This window comes from Agelaius tricolor, unplaced genomic scaffold (assembly GCF_023055355.1).
Source record: "Agelaius tricolor isolate 1412-34295 unplaced genomic scaffold, bAgeTri1.0.p SCAF_3, whole genome shotgun sequence".
Classification (NCBI taxonomy): Eukaryota; Metazoa; Chordata; class Aves; order Passeriformes; family Icteridae; genus Agelaius; species Agelaius tricolor.
In genome coordinates this window covers 1,954,802-1,976,941 of record NW_027269263.1, presented here as the reverse complement: position 1 = coordinate 1,976,941, position 22,140 = coordinate 1,954,802, and the positions used below count along the sequence as shown (strand labels likewise).

Below are 22,140 nucleotides of genomic sequence, written 5' to 3'. Positions count from 1 at the left end.
GCAGGATGCAATGCCAATCCAATTTGCCTGCAACAAAACCAAATGGGTTGAAATGAACTCTGCATTTTGAAGATGTTTTTGTTTAATCATCACCGCCACTCCTCCCTAATGAATACATTAATCAAGCAAAACTTCGAGCGCAAACGGAAAGGCTCATCTCCAGAAACAAAAAAACAAACATTAAAAAAAAAAAAAAAAATCCCAATCTCTACTATATCCCCTGCCATTGTCAAACCCTGCCACACTTCCCTTTGGCAGGGCTGGAAATGCATATTCCTGAGGGTTGTTGGTCTGGGGTTTTGTGTTGCTGAAATGGCTCCTGAGGTAATAAAGAGTCTTTTTTCCCAGCCTCACGATCGAGGAAGAAGTCAGGATGCCTCAGCTCTGGCTCTCAAGGTTGTTTATTTTCCCTCATCTCATACATTCTTTCTCTGACCTGCTGAGATCAGTCCACCACTGACTGCCCTTGGGGTGGTGTTGGCTTTTTATACTAAGAACTACCTGTACTTTATTTACAATAATTTTCCAATCCCTATCACCTATGTTAGACAGTCTGTCTCTGCTTTAAACCAGTCCAGAAGTGTCACCATCACAGCAGGAGATGGAGGCCAAGAAGAAGAAGGAGAAGGACAAGGCACGCCCAGATTCCTCCACCTTCCCTCTTGAACCCCCATTCTAAATCCCCCAAAATTCTACTTTTTCACCCTGGGACAAATTCACTATCATTCTACTCAAACCCTTGTGGCTTGTAACTCTTCACACAAAGTTGGTAATTATTTCCATGGGCTAAAATCAAAGGCACAGGTGTTTGTGACTCTGTGCCAAGGTCTCTGAGCCCCTGCCAGGGTCTGGAGTCCTCCAGGGCAGCCAGAGGAATGTCCTGGGTTCTGAAAGTTGGGAGCCACAGAGCAGCAGCAGAAGGAAATGGAGGAGGAAGCAGGGGAGCAGCCAGCACTCCACTCAATGCTGATTAATGTGCTGCTGCACAGGATGTGCAGCCCAGAGCTTTCCTGACACCCCCCAGATGTCCAGAATCCCATTTTATTTTAAGGAAATGATAACAGCCCCCACTGCAGTGTCAGCAGCATGGAAAGGCCACGTGCATAATGTTTATTCAGAGCTGTGAAATGCATTTCTTTCAAAACTCAGAATAATTTGCCTTTTCCACCAGACAGCGAAAGGCACAGGGCTTTGGCCTAAAGACAGAGTGGTTTTTAAAAATTAGGCTTTGTAAATGCTCATTTCTGACATAAATTCGGTCACACCCTTTATTTAGCTTATGATGTTCGTCCATATTTTTGAAGTAGGTACGGAAGATGAATTTGCAGGGAAGAGGAGAAAAGGAGAGAACACCTTCGCTTTTCCTGTCTGGCGTTCCCACCATCTCCATCACCCAGGAAAAAAATAAGGATTTGTTGAAATTTAACCATCATGGTACACTGCAAAAAGCCAGTTATTTCACAAATAAAGTGGAGGTAATTCAATATAATTTGCTTAAATGTCAAATGCTTTTTTTTTTTTTCTTTATGTGAGTTTGCCTTGTTGAAGTTTTCATCCTCTTTCACAGAGGTAAAATTTAAAATCCATTGCTTCTTTCTTCCTTCATTTGTGTAAAGTAAAATTGACTTCTTTCTTACTTCATTTGTACATCGTATTTTTTTCCAAATGATTGAAGCATTTTGGCTGGTCACTGCCACCATGGTACTACATGCAAACGTGGGGAAAAGAATTGCTCCACCAAAGTTGCAGTGCTCCTTCAAAAGGCTTTGTTCCAGAGCTTTTCCAGGAGGAATTATCACACTGCACTCCATTAAAAGATCATAAAACTTTTAAAGGCATTTTATGATTAGGCCAGTGACCTTTACTAGAGTTTCTCACGTGGCTTCCACAAATTTTATCTCATCGTGGAAATGGTAAACAGCAAGGAATAATCATATTGCTTAAAATAATTTGCAATTTGACAACAAAATAAAGGCAGTCTTCCTTCTATCAGATGGACTAAGAGAAATGTAGTAACATTACACAAAATTAGAATAAATTAATTTTAAAATAAGTTAAGATTTTTATGTGCTCTCTCAATCCCTGGAGGGTTCATACCCTTTTTTAATATTTCTGAAAAAAATGAGGGAGCAGGTTTGACCGCACTGATGCAGAACAAAAAGGCATTTTGCTGTTCTGGTGCTAAGGTCAACTTGTGCCATTTTTGGAGCTACCAAGAGAGCAAAGGACAGTTGGATCTTCTGCATGACTATACAACAAATTAAATAGATATATTCAATTAATTTAAATCGATTCAACTTAATTTAACAAATTAAATATATATATACACATATAGTACAGATTTAGCAGGACAGGATAAGAAGCATCTCCCATCCTCTGATGGAAAGGTCTGGAATTCACAGCTATGCTATATTGTGACAACCACAGAACAGGTCTATTTTTATTTGTATATTTAAAAATTCTATCTTGTTCAGAATCATTCCAGAAAAAAATACTCAGTTGGGAAAATGGGAGGCTCTGCTTCCATGATGAGCAGGGACTGAATCTGATCACTGCCAAGTTCAGAAAGGGAAGGAGACAGCTCCTCTCAGCCTCATTACAGACGCCAGATGAACCAAGGTGCACATGCATTATGCATGAGGTAATTTGAAAAAGTTGTATAAAAAGTTTAAGTTGTGATGATATTTGTCATCACTTTAAAAAAAAATAATTCCCTGTCACCACTAGCAATAACATTTATTTACCAGTTATTCCAGTGTTATGCATTCAAAAGAATAGCTCATATTTTCTTTACTCTTTCTTCCAAATCCTCAATTTGAAAAGCAATTAAAAGATATCCCCAGATATTTGTCTGCGAGAGACTCAACTTCCTGATTTCTGTTGCTGATAGATACGAAGCAACATCACATAAGGGGGAGAAAAAGACGGGAGAAAACAAGTCATCCCAACCTTCTGTCAGACACTTTACAGCATAATGAGCTATGATGAAAAACAAGTCAAACGCTGGGAAAACAAGAAAGCTTGGAAATTTGATCTCCCTGACGGAATCGGGAGTAATTAATTATAACCCGTGTGACCACTGGATGTCCCCACTGTTCCTGGAATGCAGCAATTCCCTGGCAGCTCCAAAAAAACCAGGGCACCTGGCAAAGAGTGTGCAAGGACACACGGACACAGGCACATGATGATGATTCCTACAGATTCCAGCTGGATTCCTACAGAAATTCCAATTCCCAACGCACTCAGTGGGAGCAGAGCAAGGACCAGGGGAACAGCAGGGCACACTCAGAAACACTCTTTGAATTCAGCTTCCTCCAGGTTCACTCGGTGTCTGCTTGATGGTTAATAATGCAGCACTGAGTGGGGCTGGGTGACAGATGCTCAGAGGGAGCCAGGAAAGCAGAATTATTTCTGAGGAGATGTGAAGGAAGCCTGGATTAGAGCACGGGGCAGACAAAAAAGACCCTTGTGCCACAACAGGTGAGAGAAAAGGTGAGCAGGAGCAGGGATGCCAGCACAGGGCTGCTGAGAGCTGCCTGTCAAAAGCAGCCAAAAGAGCTGAAAAAACAAGGAGAACATTTGTAGCACCCTGGAGGGCTCTTCATATCAAAGCTTGGAGGGCATTGGTGGATGAAAGCTGGAGAAGGTAAAGGAAAACAAAAACAAACTCCAAAATACCCAGGAAGACTACTTGCACACATCCTTCTTTGGAGGTCAGGCCATGAAAGGTTTAAGTTCATGTGAAGCTGTAGAAGCCAAGGAGTTAGCATCAACTCATTTTTATTTATTTCCAAAGGTGACAAAAAGCTAGGCCTAGTCCTTCCATCAGAGAAGACCCAAGTGCCTTGCTTACTGTGATGAAAAGGAAAGATCTCGTCCTGTTTTTAAAGGAAGGAACTTCCTACAAATGAATTCTAAAGCTAACTTCAAATCAACCACGTGTCTGTTTTGTGGACTTCAAAAACTCAAGCTCCAATAGCTTATGACTTATTTCATTGTTGTAATGAGAGGTTACACCACAAAAAGCACCAGATCTGTCCCCACCTCCTGTCATTAGCACAGCTCCCTGACTTTAGATGCTGAATTACAAAGCTATGGGAAGGGCAGCTGTGGCTCAGACAAAATAATATTTGAAGAGAGTGCACTCTGTGAAGGTGATGTGCAGGCTTGTTCTCCCTCCTCCATCCAAAATCCCCTTCCTACTACTTGTAGAAGCCTGATCAGGGAAGTGTCTGGCCCACAGCTGGTTTCACCTTGGGCTTCAAAAAGCAAGGCATAAAAACCCCATGAGCCAAAGTACTGGCAGAAAGATACCAAAACCAAATGTAAACTGAAAATAAGTACCTGAATTGAACATTAAACTTGATTGTGACAAACTGGTAATTAGGATTTTGTTTAGCTATTGTTTGTATTCTGATTGGTTACAGAAGCTTTTGGGACAGCAGAAACACAGAATAAAGGGATCTCCTTCAGTCTGGGTCCCTCAAAGGCTTTACTCAGAAGGCTTTTGTGTTTTGTCATTTATTCCCCCCCCCAGTAAAAGGATGACTGGTCTGACACACTGTGTATATCCTTTTGTTCAGATTTCAGATGTTCACAAAACAGAGCTGCTCTGAAAAGGCAGGGGTTTTTAGGGGGAGAGCCCTGGGGGAGGGAAGTACATGAATATATTTGAATAATAAACTAATTTGAGGATTTAATGGTTTGCAATTAAATTAATTAGGCACTCAGGCTTACTGGACAGTGTCTTCAAGCTTGTTCCACTTGTTTTGAAGTGATGCACATGTACAAATGTGCCAGAAAACCTCCATAGCTTTTGTTCCCTCCCCTTGATTTCATTTGTACTTTCAGATCAGTGACTGACCATAGTGCAGACACTTCATAGGGAGAATAAAATGGATAAAGTGATTTGCTGAGATTTCACAATAATAACAGTAAAAAATATTGTTACCTGTTAGGCTGACTTCTGGAAGTCACCACTCTCTTTTGCAGCATGTTGTCTGACAGAATTCATTGCGTACACCTCAGACTCCCAAAAAGTGGAGTTACTATCGTGGCTCTTCATCCAAAGATCTGAGATTGCTTAACAACGTCAGGGATGCTTTATGAAAGCTGCTCAAATTCTGAGCAGTTTCTTTACAGCTTTTGGCTCTCAGAGAGGATAAGTAACATATCTAATCCTGAGACCTGATTGCTTTCCCAGGTGTGAAAGGGAGACTGTGCACTCTCATTTTCAGACTCACTGTTGGAAAGCTGGCACCTCCTCCACTCTCAAAACATCACAGATCCACTTGACTCCAAGTTGAAGTCAAGTAAGAGGGCCCAGCACTCTTCAGTGCTCAGTTTTTTGCATCTTAATCAAGTGCTACAATTGCATAGGCCTTAATTATGGCTAACCTGTAAATTTAGAAGAAAATAGTAGTAAAAGCTTAATTGCAACAAATAGTTAAAATCCCTTGAGCCAAATATTTTGGACACAAAAGTTCAAGATCACATCCAGTCTCTTGGGCTACAGCCCAGAGAAGGAAGAGTTTAATTACACTCATGTAAGAAAAACAGGGATTATTGGGGCATTGCTAAGGATCCTCTCAGTGCCTCCACAGGAAAGATTTTGCCCCTGCAAGCCAAAGACAATTGAATGGAAAAGTATTAAAAGATGTCCACAGAAGAAAAATAAAGACAAGATTTTGACCAAGTTTAGTCATACCTTTATTCTGTGGCATTTTTTCCTTATCAGTCATTAATTTAGCAGATAAAAATTTGGTCCAGAGTTGCTACATTGATCTCTGATGAATGTTTTAGCTAATCATCTGTGATATATATAAATATAATTTGTGTCTGAAATGTAGTCCAGCCTCAAACCCTCACACTGCCTTCCTAGAGCCCTGATAAACCAGAACAAGGCTGCACAGTAAATCCTGTCTTGCACTAAGGAGTCTCACAAATTCAGTTTTGATTTTTGTAAACAGATTGCTCCTTGAGTTGTTATTATTAGTGTGAGCTGGACAGCTTGAATTAGAGAATAATTTATTCCCTGTGCATTTCTAATTACAGCAAAGAGGTTCACTCACTGACACACTTGTCCGTCTTGTTCTTTCCTGTCTTTCAGGCATGGCTGATTGCAGCTAAATAGACAGACCAGCACAAACTGCACGAGAAACACAACTCTGTCAAAAAAGGACTGAAGTGTTACCATTAATTATTCTGGACCATGTGCTCATTTACAACAGATCTAACACGAGAAATATTCTCAGAGGTGTCAAACAGCCTCAGTTTCATAGGTGCATGGGGGTAGCACTGACTAAATGTTTGACTGACTGGTAGGATGTGACCTGCCAGAGACCCTTGAAGCTTGGGGATTTCATGTGCAATTTGTGTTTCAGCATTCAATAGATAATTTAAATTGGGCCACTCTCTCTGAGCATTTCTGAAGGATCTACATGCCTGAGCCTGTGTCAGAACTGCGCAAATATCTAAAAAAACCTCAACAACCCCCCCTGAAAAGCAAACAAACAAACAAACCAACAAGCCCACCCCAAAACACTCATGAACATCTGTGCAAGTGATTGTTTGGAACTCACTGCATCTTAAAAAGGCTTGAAGAAAGTGAAAATGCCATTTACTGAAGAATGTTGAAAGGTAGGTGTAACAATCACTGAGTGCATAGGAAGAGAGCTTGAAAATGCTAACTGGGGGAGAAGAACAAACCCCAAATCACCTTGCTTTAGTTAACCCCTGCTACAACCGGGGCTGTTGTTTTAAATAATTGAACAGAGAATAGTTCATTGCAGCCATTAATCAGATGAACAAACTTTGCAAAGGCAAGAATCAATTGACTGCCAATTCACACTTGAACTGTCAGGAGAAACAGCCCTGGATTTACTAAGTTATACCCTTCAGCTACTTAAGCCAGAACTACAAAAGCAGCGTTTTCTGGTAATTTTTTTTTAGAATAATAATAAACAAACAGATTAATTTAGGTGTGCCCTTACTGCCACTGTATTTAGGTTTTTTAGCACCTGTGCAATCTAACAGACAAGACCTTCCTCCACTCTCACATAATCTCATAAACATGAATTTCCTATCCCAAGGAGCAGCAATCAAAATCTTCAAGGAATAAAGTAACACCATTTTCAAATGGATAATAATCACCTGCTTCCCCTCTTCATACAGTTTGCTGTTCTCTATTCTTGAAACTGTTTGCTTATTTTTGCAAGGCCTGCATAATTTCTGTACTTGTATCTCTGCAATGAATTTTTTTCCCTGAAGTCACAGACATTCTCTGGTTCTTTTTTACAGAATATGTAAGGCTGCATAATATTTTTGCTGTTAAGATTTTACACAATATTCTCACCTTTAAAGTTTAGTTTACAAACAGCTTAAGTTTAAAGAGCATTTCCATTAAATGACAGCTCTTTATAACCAGTGACACAGCTTGTTGAGGGGGTTATCTTCTGTCAGCATGATGTTAAAATCTCTCAGGCTTTTCCCCTGAATACTTTAAAAGGGAACAATTTCAAGACAACAGCAAAACTCTGTGAACTAAGGTGAAGAAATTCAGAATTGCATGTAATGCTGGATTTGCTTTCAAGCAGCATGCTCTTGCAACCTTTGGTTTACTATTCAACAGTAGTTTTGAATTAACAATTTTGCTTGTTATCAAAGATTGCTCCATCCTGCCAGGTAAACAGGCAGTATCTTCATATCTCAGCCATTGACCATGCAAAAAATGAAACTGAGAAAACTCACTGTGCCTTTTTATTAAGTGACTACTACCCCCAACCTCATGGCAATCTTGCTTCTGAACTTCACACAACATGGCAATAAAAGCATTTGGGATCTGCTTTCAAAAGATGCTTTTTACCAGGCTACAAAGCAGATAGGACAAACATCCACCGCTTTAAGGTTTGTTTTTCTGTTGATGTCCCCACTGATTTCTCCTGGGTGATTGGGTTTTTTGGATTGTTTGCTAAGAGTTTCAGCTTTCAAAACGTTTCCTCTGATCTCAAAGGAAAAAGAATATATATTTTTAAATAATAAAAGGAGAATCCAGAAAATATGCATAATCTGCATTCAGGTCCGACTGGTCAGCACACTCTGCTGGGTATTCAAAATGAAAATTCAGTTTCAAAACCTCTGCTCAGAGCTAAGCTGTGACAGTGCAACCTCTTGAACAGAAGTTTCCCATATTAACAGGAAAGAGGCTTAACCCACAAAAATGCAAAGCTAACATCTGCAATATTTCCTAGACTTAAGCATTTTCTTGGAAGCAAGACAGGAATGAGGACATTTTGGCTCTACATAAAATTGTGGTAAGGTTGTGGACTACCCCCAAGTCAATTGTAGATGTACAGACTCCTATTCCTTTATTTAAGCTATGGACAACAAACAAAAAATATTCAGCCTCAAAACAAAATAAACAAACAAAATCAAAGTAGGAAAAGATGTTTGTCGTACAGTATTTTAAAAAAAGCTTCGGCCAATTTTATTTTTGGAATTAAAAAATAAATCTATAGACTGTATTTACAACTTGGTAGTCTTAGGGTGCAATATCCAGTACTCTAGAGATGAAATATCTCCAAAACACTGAAAAAATCTCCAGCAGAGCAGTTTCTTTCACTCTTATTACCACTGAGTATTACAATTGATTAAAGAGCTAACACCAATACTAGTAGATTTCATAAGGTTTAGATGCCAACCCTCTCTGATTCACGGAAATCTATATTTGAAGTTACTGACAGAGATTGAAACTAGAATAATTTAAAGTACCACATCACCAGAATGCAACTTCTATGGTGACACTTTCTGGAGACCAGGTAGATAGAAAGGAAAAGGTAATTTTTATTCTATTCAGAACAGAGAAATCATGAGGAGACTTGTGAATTTCCTTTTCTTTTCCAGATTAAAAAAAAAGGAGACTTTCAAAACATCCTCTGGAAGGCAGCTGCATTTGCCCTTGCCAAGACAAATCTGATACATGTTATAACAAACAGACTCCAAGCTCGAGTTAAAAGCTTTAGTTCTGCTCTGCAGTCCCACCCTGTAATGCCACAGGGAAGGGATTCTCCTACCTGACCTTTCCAACTCACAGCTCCCACAGGAACTGAACAAGGCTGGTTTCCATGTCTAGTGGATCATGCACCTCTTTCCTCCATCCCTGGCAGGAAACAAGTGATTCAAGAAAATTTACAAGAATTTTCAAGATGCTTCCACTAAAAGAGGGGAAAAGAAATCCAACATAGAACAAGACATCTCAGTTTAGTGCTGTGAAATTACCTTCAGGGTACTTTGATCAGACATTCTCAGAGTCCTTTAAAAAAAATAAATTAAAAATTATAAAAGTTATTCTTTCTTCCCTACTCTAGGGAAACTGATTGAAACAAATGAAGTAACTTGCACAAGGGTATTCAAAGCCTGTGTAATTGTCTAATCTAGGTTCTACCTTCTGACTACCACTGCTGAGCCTTAACAACTCCCTCTTTCCTCCACAAAGCTGCAGGCTTCAGCAAACAAAGCATTCCTTATAGCTAATTGGTATTACACAGAAACTCAACTGCTCTTATTTACAAAACTACAGATTTATGTCAAGCAAAGCCAATTATGCTTAATGTTTAAACTATTGCAGGTGCTCAGTGACATTGTGCTAGGCAGTAGAAGTGAAATTGCTCTTTTAATGCATCTTGTTCCAACTGGGAGCATGTGTTTTATAATCAGTGCAAACTTAACAGATGGAGATCTTAATCCTCTCCATCAAGTTTTCTTCTGCCCCCCCCCCAAAAAAAAAAAAAAAAAAAAGGTGTCCCATGCATTTAGACTTAACTGTGGAGGTCTATGGGTCTATGAATTGTCTAGGACAGAATTTGCTTTTTTTTTTTGTAAGGGTGTCCATGAATACAGTACAAAACACACATTTAACCATTAAAAAGACACCCCCAAACTGTACCAGCAGAAATCAGAAATCCATCTGGCTGTGCAAGGCCAGTAATGACTTCTGACGAGCACTCAGTTAAAACCTGCACAAAAGCAACTTCTTCCCAAGTCAAGTCTGAATCTAGAGTCCTTCATACTGGTTACAAGGGAAAATTACAGTGAGAAAATTATTTACAGTTAGAAAATTAAGGCAGTAATCAAACAGAAAACTGAACTGGGATGTTTCTGGCCGCTCCTAATCTCATCTAGGAGGCAACTTTTTCCACAATACATTTCAGAACTATAAACCTTTATGATGAGGATTAAAACATGAGTATCCTAAATTTACTTTGTGCAAAGCAATCCAGACTGGCAACAGGTGACCTCAAACCCAAGCAGTCAGATCTGAGTGCTTGCTGAAAACTGCCGCAGATCAACAAAAGGCTGAATGAAAGCAGGTTCTCCTAACATTTCCCAGCTGCTTATTGCATCATTTTGTATGCACACACACATCATTTTTTCTGTCCTCCAATTTTTTTTAGTGTAAAAACTCACTATATTTTTCACAAGTGGAAAGCAGCTTCCTTCAAAGACCAAACTTTTGGAGTCTTTTATATTGATTTATATTGTGTGCTGGCACAAGATTTATACAATTTAGGCAGTGCCCTGTATGCACAAAGGATTCCATCACTTTGAATGGAGTCCTGGATGCTGCAGTTCAAGAAAAATTCCTGTCTGTTGGTTTGGAGTGCTAAATTGCTCTGTCATAACAGTGAGATTGATTGATTGATTGATTTTTGCATGTAGTTTCCTCTGCTCCACCAAATGAACTAAAGCCAAATTCAGCATCCAGTGCCCCCTTTTCTTCTGCCATCCATCTGAAAGGCCAAATACTTTATTAAATCTGATAGAAAAAATATTTCTCCTGTCCATGTGAGTATAGTCAATATTCAACTCTTCAGCCCAAAGCCCATTCTAAGGAATTCCTATCCAGGGAGTTAACTAATGCTCTTTTTTTGCAGAATCTTCATCAGGCAATTCAACTCAAATGGCTGCATTCTGTTATCTGCTGTCATCTAATCTCATGTTTCAATTTATGAGGAGAGAAAAAAAGAAAGTGGTCTTGGGAAGTTTGAGGCCATCCAGCCTGAGAGTACAGCAGACAAAACATTTTACCTTAACATACAATTAAGTTTCTTGTTGTCTTGTTCTTGGTGTAAATGGTTCCAAACTGCTGTTACTTTTGCAGTTAAAAAAAATTACATTAGTTAATAAAACATCTACAGTCCAATCATATTAATCTGACCAAAATTTAAATTTTACCCTTCTACTACAGAGTTCCATTGTGTATAACTCTCAAATACATTGAGTGCAATCACACCCCTCCTATCAGCAGACTCCAACCAGCATTTTTGTAGCTTTTCTGTGCAAGGACAGAGATCAAGTATTCAAGAATTTCTCAGGAAAGAAACTAATATTTTTCATGGCTTAAACCTGGGTCTATTGCAGTGCAAACATGATTTAGAAAGTAACACCTTACAAGCTAATAACTGCCAGGTGTCATGGATAAACTTACCCAAATACGTGGAAATTAGCCTGTCTCACACTTTCCAGTGCCCTCAGAGAAGAGATCCTTCAGCCTTTTGCTGCCTCTCCTCTCACAGCCCCAGCTCATGCAGCCACTTTTGCAGAAATAATCTGTCCCTTGCTGGGAAGGGGTGTCCTCATTACATTTTTCTCCCACTCCCACAATGCTCACCCTAAAGTTACAGCATCAAGTGTGGTTAATGGTGCAGAAGAGATTTCAGATTTTTTTTTTCAGATTTTTTTTTTTACCAACTCTTGCACAATTTCAACTCACAATTCCATCCTTTTCATGTAGCTTCTCCTGTGGCAGAGCATTCCTCATATCCAGCAAGCATTCCGACTTCACTGCCCCTTATGTTATGAACACCTTGATATCAAAGTATAAAGAACTAGCCTTTAGCTTTTTTGGGTTTGAGATGTTTCTTTATCACACAAGGACCCCACTTCTCTCATCACTATTTTTAGTTCTATGACTTTTGAATAGAAATATTAAGGGTTAGATTAACTCTCACAATTACAAAATCAGCCAGTATTGGGAGTGTTTAACACTGTGTAGATCCTTAACTGGAAAGCATTTGACTAATAATTATTTCCCCACATCTCCAGCTGCATCTACCTTTTCCCAATCTTCTTCTCCTAATTCCCTTCACCCCCTTCAGGTGGGCTGCAATTAGTAATTTTGGTGCTAATATATTCCAGTCTCCCATTCTCCTATTAGCAATTTTCTTCACATCATCCTTCAGGAATGGAAAATCTCACAGTGCTGCTGCCAAGTGAGACTGGATGCCCCAACATCAGTGTTTCATGGCACACATTATGGACTGATGGCTGGTGTCAAGTTTCTAAGTTTTATTTTTGGTAGATTTCAAAGCAATTTGTAAATAATGTTTGTGTCCATTTCACTGACAGAGAAACTAAAGCAGCAAGAGCCAAGAGCAGTACACAAAACTCCCACCATTGCAAACATCAACCAGCCAATAGCAGATTTCAAAATCACTTGTAAATTATACTGTCACAAAGTAATTTGCTTAACAAACAAATTAGCATGTTTATTCATTTTTCACCACTCCTAAATACAAATAGATGTGGATACCCATTTCCATATAAAGATTAAAAGCCTCTCTCCAACTGTGGCAGGCACTGAGCTCTCCTTGGCCTCCATGTGAATTATGACAGTGCAGCCTCCTTCAAGGCCAAATCCTATGAATATTGCTATGTTATTAACTTCTAAAGAACATTATTATTCACCAAATAATTCATAAATACCAGAACATTGTTCCACTTAAGTGTGCTGGGTACTTTATCCTTAGATAAAAACCAAAATTTAGGGTTGAAATTTCATCAGGGTGAAAATTTATCAGGTTTTCTCCACAGGAGACAAAAGGGGAGAACTTTCCAGGACAGAATTATAATGCTTGATGGCTTTTTCATGCTTCAAAAGTTTTTCTCCAGGAAGACTTCCTCTGAACCCATTGGTGCAATCCTCATGAAGATTGTTGTATCTGGGGGAGATATAGAAGGAAAATAACAAAATAATCACACTTTAAGGTATTGGCTTCACCCATTGTTTATATATAACTTTTTATATAATATATAAATACCTATATGATACTTTTTAAGTTAAAGTGCCTTCCAAGTCCTGGGCTTCAAGGCAGTAAAAAAACCCCAGGAAAATGCAAATATGCATTTTCCTAGTGCCTTTCAGAACTTCAGTATTGGAAGAATCAAACTAGGTGCAGATGTTAATACCTGTACTATGTCCTTTAAAAAAATAACTAATAATTAACATTCTGTGTTCCCTCAGAGAAATTTTAGTGTATTTTTTCTTCTTACAAGTTTTAAGGTCTGTTTCCCCCCCTGCCTAAATCAGTGTTGATCTGAATAGTCCTCAGTCTTTTTCCTCCCTGCTCAGAGAATTCTTATTCTTCAAAAAAAGAAATAATAACAATTGATTTCAAAAAAGCATATTTCTAGTAAGTCAAAACTTGTATTATTGAAAAATTAGATACCTTTATTCTGAAGTGAAATTCTGATTTAAAATAAACTTTTTTAAATGTTTGGTTTCCTATTTTCAGGAAGACTTGAGCTCAAAAGATTTCTTCATAAAAATGTTAAGCTGTGGCACATTTTTTTTTAGTTTAAACCAATTTTATGTTAACATTTTGACAACCAAAACCTCTTAGTTTTCAGCAGTAAATGCCACACATGAAAATTTCAATTTACAGTAGAATAAAATCCCATATGAGGAGTACAAGGTACACTCAGGAGAAATGTTTTTAGTTGTGGCCCAGTTTAAAAAAGGAGAATCACATTGGGATAATCAACAAGATTAAACCTTGGTTGGTTGGTAAACCAGCTGCAAAGCTCTTCTTGACTTTATATTTATAATTCTGACAACAGAAAATGTATTTATTTATAATGCTGACAACAGAAAAATCACCTGGGATTAAATGCCCAGAATTGTGAGTTCCTGCATTTTACAGGCAAAACACAGGGATTAAACCCAGGCTCTACAGGTGGCATAGAGCTCTCTTGCCTCCAGCAGGAAGTTGCTTTCCTCCCATGCCCAGCACAGTACCAGAAAATATTTGGGGGTTGTTGTGTTGCAACTGCTGCACACAAGCATCAATGCAGCTTGTTCCCCACCCCTGTGTCCCACACTGAAGGTGTGAGCTCTCTGGGAGAGCAGCAATGCTTTCTGGAAATGGCTACAAAACCAAGGCCAGTGGAGGTCTGTTCCATGGCCAGTACAGCTTTGTGCTCCCATCTGGACTCCCTGCCAAAAAATTAACACCCTTCCAGAAAGAATATGATGAAAGTAAGAATACGATGAAAGTAAGAATACCACGCTCTTCTTTCTTTAGGGCTTTTTGAATTAAGACCCTTTGACTATTTAAGGTTAATTACATCAGTTTAGTTTAGGTTTTTTTTACCCCTCCACATGTGATCTATCACTACCAATTCTTTATTACACACTAGTCCACAGATTTTATTAGAATTTCTACCTGCACCTACACACAAAACACCAAGTTTTCATTTTCTCACACGTACCTGTGTGCAATGGCCCAGAACCCCAGGGTGTTCACCATCATTAAGGATGCCAAGAAGAAGAAGAACCTCTCCAATTTACCTTCATGCAGCAAGTGTGGGAACCAGCTGCCTGGTGAAGGAGACATTTGCAGCAGAATTAGTTTGCTTTGCAGCAGGCGATGCAAATCAGAGATCATTGGGAGATTTAGATGAAAAGCATACCCCTGATCTGAACTACAGCAGCATCAGTGTGCCCAAAGTCACCTTTTCCCTGCATGAAAGTGGTATTAAATCCTGCCCATCTCAATAATGTGGCAATCCACCCCTTGAATGAGCTAATGGGGAAAGAAGGAAACCCAGACTTCTTACCACAGCTATATTGTAAAAACCTGATGGCCTTAACAGATCTTTTGGCCACTAATGCCACTTTTGCACATTGATTGCCATCCTTAGATTGTAAATATTTTTCTAATTAGAGACAAAGAGCAGTTCCACAGTATGGGAGAAACACCAAAGGATTACACCCTGCCAAACACACATTGATATATTTACATTTTTCTCTTCCCTTCACATCTTAGAGCTATAAATACATTTCTTTCCAGAGCTGTTGCCTTTAGTTCTCCTGGGGCTGACAGAGAACAAATGCCATCAGTTCTCCTAAGCTCCTGCACAGCTCTCTCCATGCCATGTTACATTTTTGCCCATCACAGAGCAGCACCACCACACCTCTGCCTGCTCCCTTCCTTTGGCAGCATTATCTCAGAGCCAGTTTTAAAAACCCATCATCCCACACTGTAAGTGACTGAGCTCCTAGGTGCTGTAACTTCATTTTAGTAGCTTATAAACTTTTACTGTCATCATTCACAATCAGGTAGTTTTTCATTTTGCATCATTTTGCATCCCCCAGGGGCCAATGGAAGGCAGAGCCAGAGCATGTGGATGTGATGAAAGAGAAATCATGCATGGGGGTCTGCACTGCAGCTTGCCAAAGCAGAGTTCACACTCTCTGCTGGGTTATCCACCTTGGCTGGGCTAACTGCAGGAGCAGCAGGAGCTTCCTCATGGAATGGCATTTACAGTGGAACCTGAAGACAAAACATGTACTTAAAAAGTTGATAAAAACAATTTTGCAGCTTCTGAGTTTCAAAGGTCCATTTGCACCATTCTCTGTGTTATCACTGATAAAGACACCAAAGAAAAGCACTGAATTCCACTCTCACTTCTCCATGGCCTGGGTCAAAGATCTTTGCTTTCTCTCCTCCCTGATCTTTTAGGAGTTACCAGTGTTTAAACAGTGAGGCCGGGATAATGACAGAGAGCCTTTGGAAAATCCAAATTATCAACAGCATAGGCAGGGACAAAATCAGGCAGGATATGGTGAGGTTCCAGCTGCCATACAGCACACAATTTTTCTCTAGCTTCCTGCTCTGTCCAAAGCAAGAGCTGGGATCAAGGTTTTCTTTTCCTATCAGAGCTGGGATCAAGGCTTTCTTTTCCTCACAGAGAGGGACAACAAGCCTTGTTGTCCCTTCTTCTACAGGGGAACAAGGATGGCAGTAGTCTTAAGGATACCCAGACTATAATCCTTCCAGTATACATTTTCATCAGTGGATGCAGCAAAAATTAATATAACCCTCCCCTACTTACAGCCAAAAAATAAGTACTTCTCACTCCTTTTTTCTCTTTCATTACTTTTCCTTTTAATTTTTCCCCCCCCATGAAATAGGGGATATACCTGGACTATATTTTACACCTGCTTATACTCACTTTACAGAGAATCCTCTCCTCTGCTTGCAGAAAGTCTTGAGAGAAAAGTCATCAGTGCTAGAACTTCACCCACGTGTTTCAGGCACCAGAATCCCTTCAGATGCTCTCACCCCTGACCCCACCAACACCTCCCACAAGCTCTCTGCAGGCTGACTGCCTTTGGGGTTCATCCTCTCAGGATTTCACCCTCAGCCATGAACACCAGCGTCTCCCTGGGCCAGTTTTTTGGTTTTGCTGTAATCAGGCACCACGGGCACTGCTGTGACTAAAGAGTCCAGCACTTCCCCATCCTTGCCCCAGCATGCAACATGCTAACAATTCACTTTCCCCCAAAAGATACTGCCTTTGGGCTCTGTGCAACTTCTTTTCTGTGGAGATCGCCAACAAAAGTGGCAATTACAAGGTTGGTTTGTCACACAGATAATTGCTCACTGGGAATTAACTTTCTGCAACAAGCTCCTGATTTCCATTTTTATTCCAACAATAGAAATACTTAGTAGCATGAATCACCACAAAGAAACAGAGTTTCCTTTAGGTGCATTATTTTAAATAGATTTTCTCTGCTGGTTAGAGGTGAATTGCTTATGTATTTTATGGCAAATTTAGAACAAGTTGGAAAATGAAGCCTAGGCAGAGTCTGTTCCTCAAGTCTGCTCTGCAATCATGTAAAGAAAGCACCTGGTAAATTTTCACTGACATTTTTGAGTCCTTTTGTATCAATTTTGCACCAAAAAATCACTCAGTCTGAGAAGGGATAATTTACAATACCAAGAGGAAACAACTGATCCTTCCAAAACAGGCAGAGATGGAGGTGAAGCAGAGATTAGGACATGGACAAAAACTTTCCTGGGCTGTTTCTGGTGGGTGACTGACAGCAAGGAGCTGCTGGCAACACCAGCCATCGAACAAAACCTAAAAAGGGCCAGTCTTAGACAAATGTTAGTGCACACAACATTTCTGCTGCTCTGGTGGCACCCTCAGAGAGCTCAAGGGAAAGTTGCACAGGGAGGCATCCAGGATTTTTTGCACTATTCTATTTTATTATGGGGAAAACCTTGAAGAAAAAAACAAATGCCAGAAGTTATTCTATCCTGTAACATTCCTGCATTTTTGCAGCTATCCTGTAACCTATGCTATGATTATAAAAAAAATTAATTCTCATTTTAACAAGGTTTGTATTGCCTTCCTTGATTTCATCAATTTAGTGGACGCATATTTAGTGTTTGATCGTATCCAAATTAAAGTCTCACTCTGCCTCTAATCCCTATTAGCTAAGTAGGCACCAGTGGCCACCACCATCTGGACTGCAAGAAATATCCTTTAGCTTTATCATCTTTGGTATTTAGAATCACACAAGACTAAAATGATAAAAAGAACCAAAAAATCCAAACTCAAACCACAACACCCCCCCCCATGATTCTCTAAATGCAAGCAGGAAAACTGTGTCTGGGACAGCTTCCTTCCTCTGACCTTTTTTTTATTTTTATTTCTTTCCTACATATTTATATTAATATTTTTAGAGAAATGTATTCTGAAATGATTGGCATAAGAGGACAGGTTTTGTCTTGCATCTTCTTCTGTTAAAATGTTAGGAGAGGTAAGAGATCCAAAAGAAAGCAGTTTCCCAGCTTGTACTGAAAATATCACTGTCACCCATCATCTGTTTGCACTCGTCAAATTTTTTAAAAAAAGTCTTATTTTATCATATTCACACCATCCTCCATAGATGCGTTAAAAATGATTAATGCAGCTTTGACTGTGACTGATATCTGATCAACTCTGCCAATAAAAACCCAAATAAAATTCTAAACTAGTGGCATAAAATAGGATATAAAAATGTTTAAATTTTGTCAACACCCTCTGTGCTTCAACACTTCAAAATACACAGTGGAGGATCTACTTTGCTGCAGGAACATGGAAAAACATGATCTCAGTGCTAGAGATGGGAGAACCAGAAATAGTCTTGGCTCAGGTTTCAGTGAAACAAGAATCATGGGACAAGACAAAAGCATCCATAGCCCAGGAGTCACTCATCAGCACTATCCTCTCTTGCTGCAAAAGAGAAAGAACTTGCTCTTCCAATATAAGTAAATTAGTAAATTAGCTGAGCCTTTTTTTAGGAAGAAAAAAATAAAGTTCTGGTTGGTTTGCTTTACTCCCAGTTTCATAAATTGTCCAGATACTGAATATTTACAAGCTCTTTAAACAGACCTGAAAAAGTAAAAAGCTTAATTTGTGTCATTGGAATTTAATTTGACTTGAGAGGCCACAAATTTGTTCCCTATAGCAGTCATCTTTAGTGCATTCATTAGGCAACCACTAGATTTTAATAAATTAAAAAATATTATTTTGCTGATTGTAATGAGCACCAAAGTCCCCTGTAAGAAGCTGTCCACTGTAAAAATTGTGTGTACAACATTTCCTACCAAACTAGGGGAAAACCAAAAGGGAGTCTAAAATGCATTTTTGTTTTGCTGTAGTCTATCCCCACCTCCAAAAGTCTGATCCTAAACCTACTCTGATCCAGGAGTCAGCAGGAGAACAGCCAGGAAGAGCAGAGGAGTGTTAGAACACAAATGAACTCCCAGGAACATCATCACTTGCAAGCTATGAATTGTGTGGTAATTTGGAATTATTAATCTTATTCAAGGAACACAGAGATAGCCAGTGAGATCCTAATTATTTTTAAAAATAAAAAGTAAGAGCCCAGTAATATGTTGTTTACATATTAATAGGAAAATTAATCTCTAACACTCTCCTAACTAGAGCCACATAGGAATCACCAAGCATTTTTCACTTGATTTTCCCTAAAGCTTTTCAAGTTTTGCAGAGGACTTTTCCTGCTTAGCAGTAGTCATTCCCATCACAGCATCTTAATCTGAATACAGAGTGTCACTAATTCCCTTGGAAATTCCAGAGTGACTTTTGCTCAGGATAATGGTGCACTCAATTCCACCTACAGGAACAGCAGGTCTGACAAAGTTAAACAAAGACAGCTTTGGAAAAAGAAAAAAAAAAAAAAGAAAAAAGCTAAGTTGAGAAGTTTGCCACCCAACTTTCTAAGAGTAAGGAATATTTTAGCCAGGAAATTTTTCAGTTTGCTCAAGAATCCTGAACAAAAGGGGATAGATTGTGGCAACTGCAGCCTGTGGAGAATTTAGAGTTCAGGCTTCTTGGTTTCACCATCTCACCATCTCTGTTAAAACACTATTTCTGGCAAGAAAAAACGTTTTATGAATCAATTAAATGATTTCACAAATAATGGATTAATCACCTTGATAGAAAACCATAAAAAATCTACTGAATTGCAAATCAAATGCAAGAATTGGTTTCCTCTATCACAGAGTACAGAAATACTCAGTAAAGAAATTAATTACATAATAGTGACACAACACAGGCAAAATATTTTGGTGCTGACATTATGCTTGATTGTTTTGCAATTATTTATTTCCAAAATCAAATTACAGTAAAATGTCATTTTTACTAAATACTTCAGTTTCATAAAAATTAATAGTTTCCATACTTCAAAGAGAGGAAGAGAAAAATTCAGCAACAGTCTGTCTTAAAAGGTTTGTATAATTTACCCCATATTACACTGAACTCAGAATAATGAAAAACAACCTTTCCCACCAGGGGATATTCAAGGAGCTCAGTTCTCCACACTGGATGGCTTGGGGCTTAGTAGTTCTTTGCCTGGTTCATCTGTGCAGACATTCCTGTTTTTTACCCATCTCCAGGTGATGTTTTATACCTTGTAATAAAATTTTAATTGAATTTTTAACTTAAAAACAGGACTGCATGTCAAAGCATCATTTGTTTGTTTAGATCTTGTGAGTAGGAATAAAAATTTCTTGTCACACTTTCAAAACACCCATTTCTTCTTGGTTTTAAATTACATGATGAAGGAAAGAGAAGAACCCAAAACTTTAACCCTAAACAGTTAGAAAATCCTGCACCAATTGCAGTGGTGCCATGCATTAGGGCCAGCAGTTGTGGTCTCTAGTGGAAAATTCTCTGTAAATGTTCCACCAGAGCTTGGCAATGGCATCTTCAGAAATATTCCTTCAGCAAGTGGGACTATTTCAAATTTGTGAACAAATTTGGGATGCCTGTCTCTCAGTTCCTTGTGGAACAAGTCTTTTCTGTATTGAACAAAGATTCAGCAGCAAAGGAAAACCGACTTTAAGACATCGCTGGTTGATTTTGAAAGTCAGTAACCCAGGAACAACAAGTTCAGAGCTTCCACTAAATGCACCTCAACAGGCTGAACCTGCAGTAACTCCTTTTGAAACTGGAAGATTTGTGGGAATTGCAGCATTCATCTGCAAAAGGACAAGCCCACAGTGAGACAGCATTGTCACAGAACCTGGCTGTTCCAAAAGCTGGGCAAAGCCAGAGGAACCAGTGGGTCCAGGAGAATGAATTTCCCAGACAGCTTTGAAACCCTCAGCCCTGAAACCCCAATCCTGTCCCACACTGGGACAGACAGACAGGAATATTTCCCATTCCTTAAAGCCCAGATCTTGCTCTCAAGGCCAGAGGCTTCCATGTAAGTGTGAACAATATGAATGTACTCCTTCATGAACACAAACAAGGTGCTTCCTAGCCAATTTATTTTCAGTCTTCCACAACAGAAGTACAGAGATTGGACAGGAGGACTTCCTGCAAGATGCCATCCTCTAATTACTCCGACTACCAAAATTAAGATGACTCATTAAAATTGGATGAATACAGCTGGAAGGCTATTTCCTATCTTAATTCCATCTTAATTGTGAGAGCAAATCAATAAAACTTTGGCATCCCTTTTAATTCTGCTGCCTGATTCTCCAAATCAATAATATTAGAAAACTGCTCAGGAGCACTCACCATGAGCATACTCTTACCTTGAGTGCCTGCATGGGCTGTCTGAACAATGAGAGCTCCCATGAAGCAGCCAGCTCCATTAAAGAGAGCTAAAAAATGCATGGAAATCCCTCTCATTCTTTCAGGCACAAGCCAGAATGAAAGTAAGGAACCTTAGGAAGGAAGAAAATACAGTTACAAGTTAAAAAAAAACCAAAACAACAAAAGAGTTAAATTATGGTAGAGCATAGATAATACAAAAATTTCAAAGCATCTCTATCAGTAAATATCCATATTTTATGCAGAGAATGTACTTTCTGCAAAGGGGCAATCAGATGTACCCTATAACATGTTAATATGTACCCTGTAACAACACATTATCTAAACTTAAATGAATATCTGTAATAAACTGCCCACACACAGCTATCTATATTCCACAAGTGCAGAAAGATCTTTCACCCAGACATTTGCTTGCACCTTTCAAAACCTCAGCCATGAGCAAGAGCAGAGAAACACCACCACAGCCAGTAAAGAATGAAGACAAAGGATGTGATATTTAACTGCAGAACAGCAGGACCTCCTGTCTCAGAGCCAGTGCAGCACAGCCACTTGTAAACACTTCCAAAATCTAGAGCTCTGCCTTAATTTGGACAGTTAGCCTGCTTTACCTTAAGGCTGGACAATGCTCCTCTTCCCTGGAGTGCAATCCCCAGGATCGCTGGCTCATTTTTAAGACCTCATTTCTCACTTTCTTGCCAGAAGGCTGAACCAGAAGCAGCAGCAGCTTTGGTGGAGAGGGGAAGCTGCAGCATGCTGCTGTAGCATGGATGACTATAAATAATCCCACCAGCTTTAATTTGGCTATAACAGCAAGACTTTATGATAGCTGTTCTCTTTGTGCAATTTTCACTAACACCAAAAACTTTTCTTTCCTGATTTCATTCCTTGAGTTCTCCTCCACACTTTTTCTCCCAACCCTGGAGTGTCCCCGCCTGCTTTATTTGT

At 39.2% G+C, this 22,140-nt stretch overlaps 1 protein-coding gene across 1 annotated transcript in view; it reads right to left on the bottom strand.

The window, feature by feature from the left end:
- Nucleotides 1-11,267: 11,267 nt before the first annotated feature.
- The window catches only part of SLC15A5 (solute carrier family 15 member 5), a 28,449-nt gene continuing 17,576 nt past the window's right edge, over nucleotides 11,268-22,140 (bottom strand). Inside the window, exons 7-9 of the mRNA XM_071424263.1 lie at nucleotides 21,177-21,308; nucleotides 14,548-14,656; nucleotides 11,268-12,998 (exon numbers count right to left, since the gene is read on the bottom strand). Coding sequence (XP_071280364.1) covers nucleotides 12,854-12,998; nucleotides 14,548-14,656; nucleotides 21,177-21,308 — 386 coding nt within the window. The 3' untranslated portion in view covers nucleotides 11,268-12,853. The remainder of the gene's footprint in view (nucleotides 12,999-14,547; nucleotides 14,657-21,176; nucleotides 21,309-22,140) is intronic.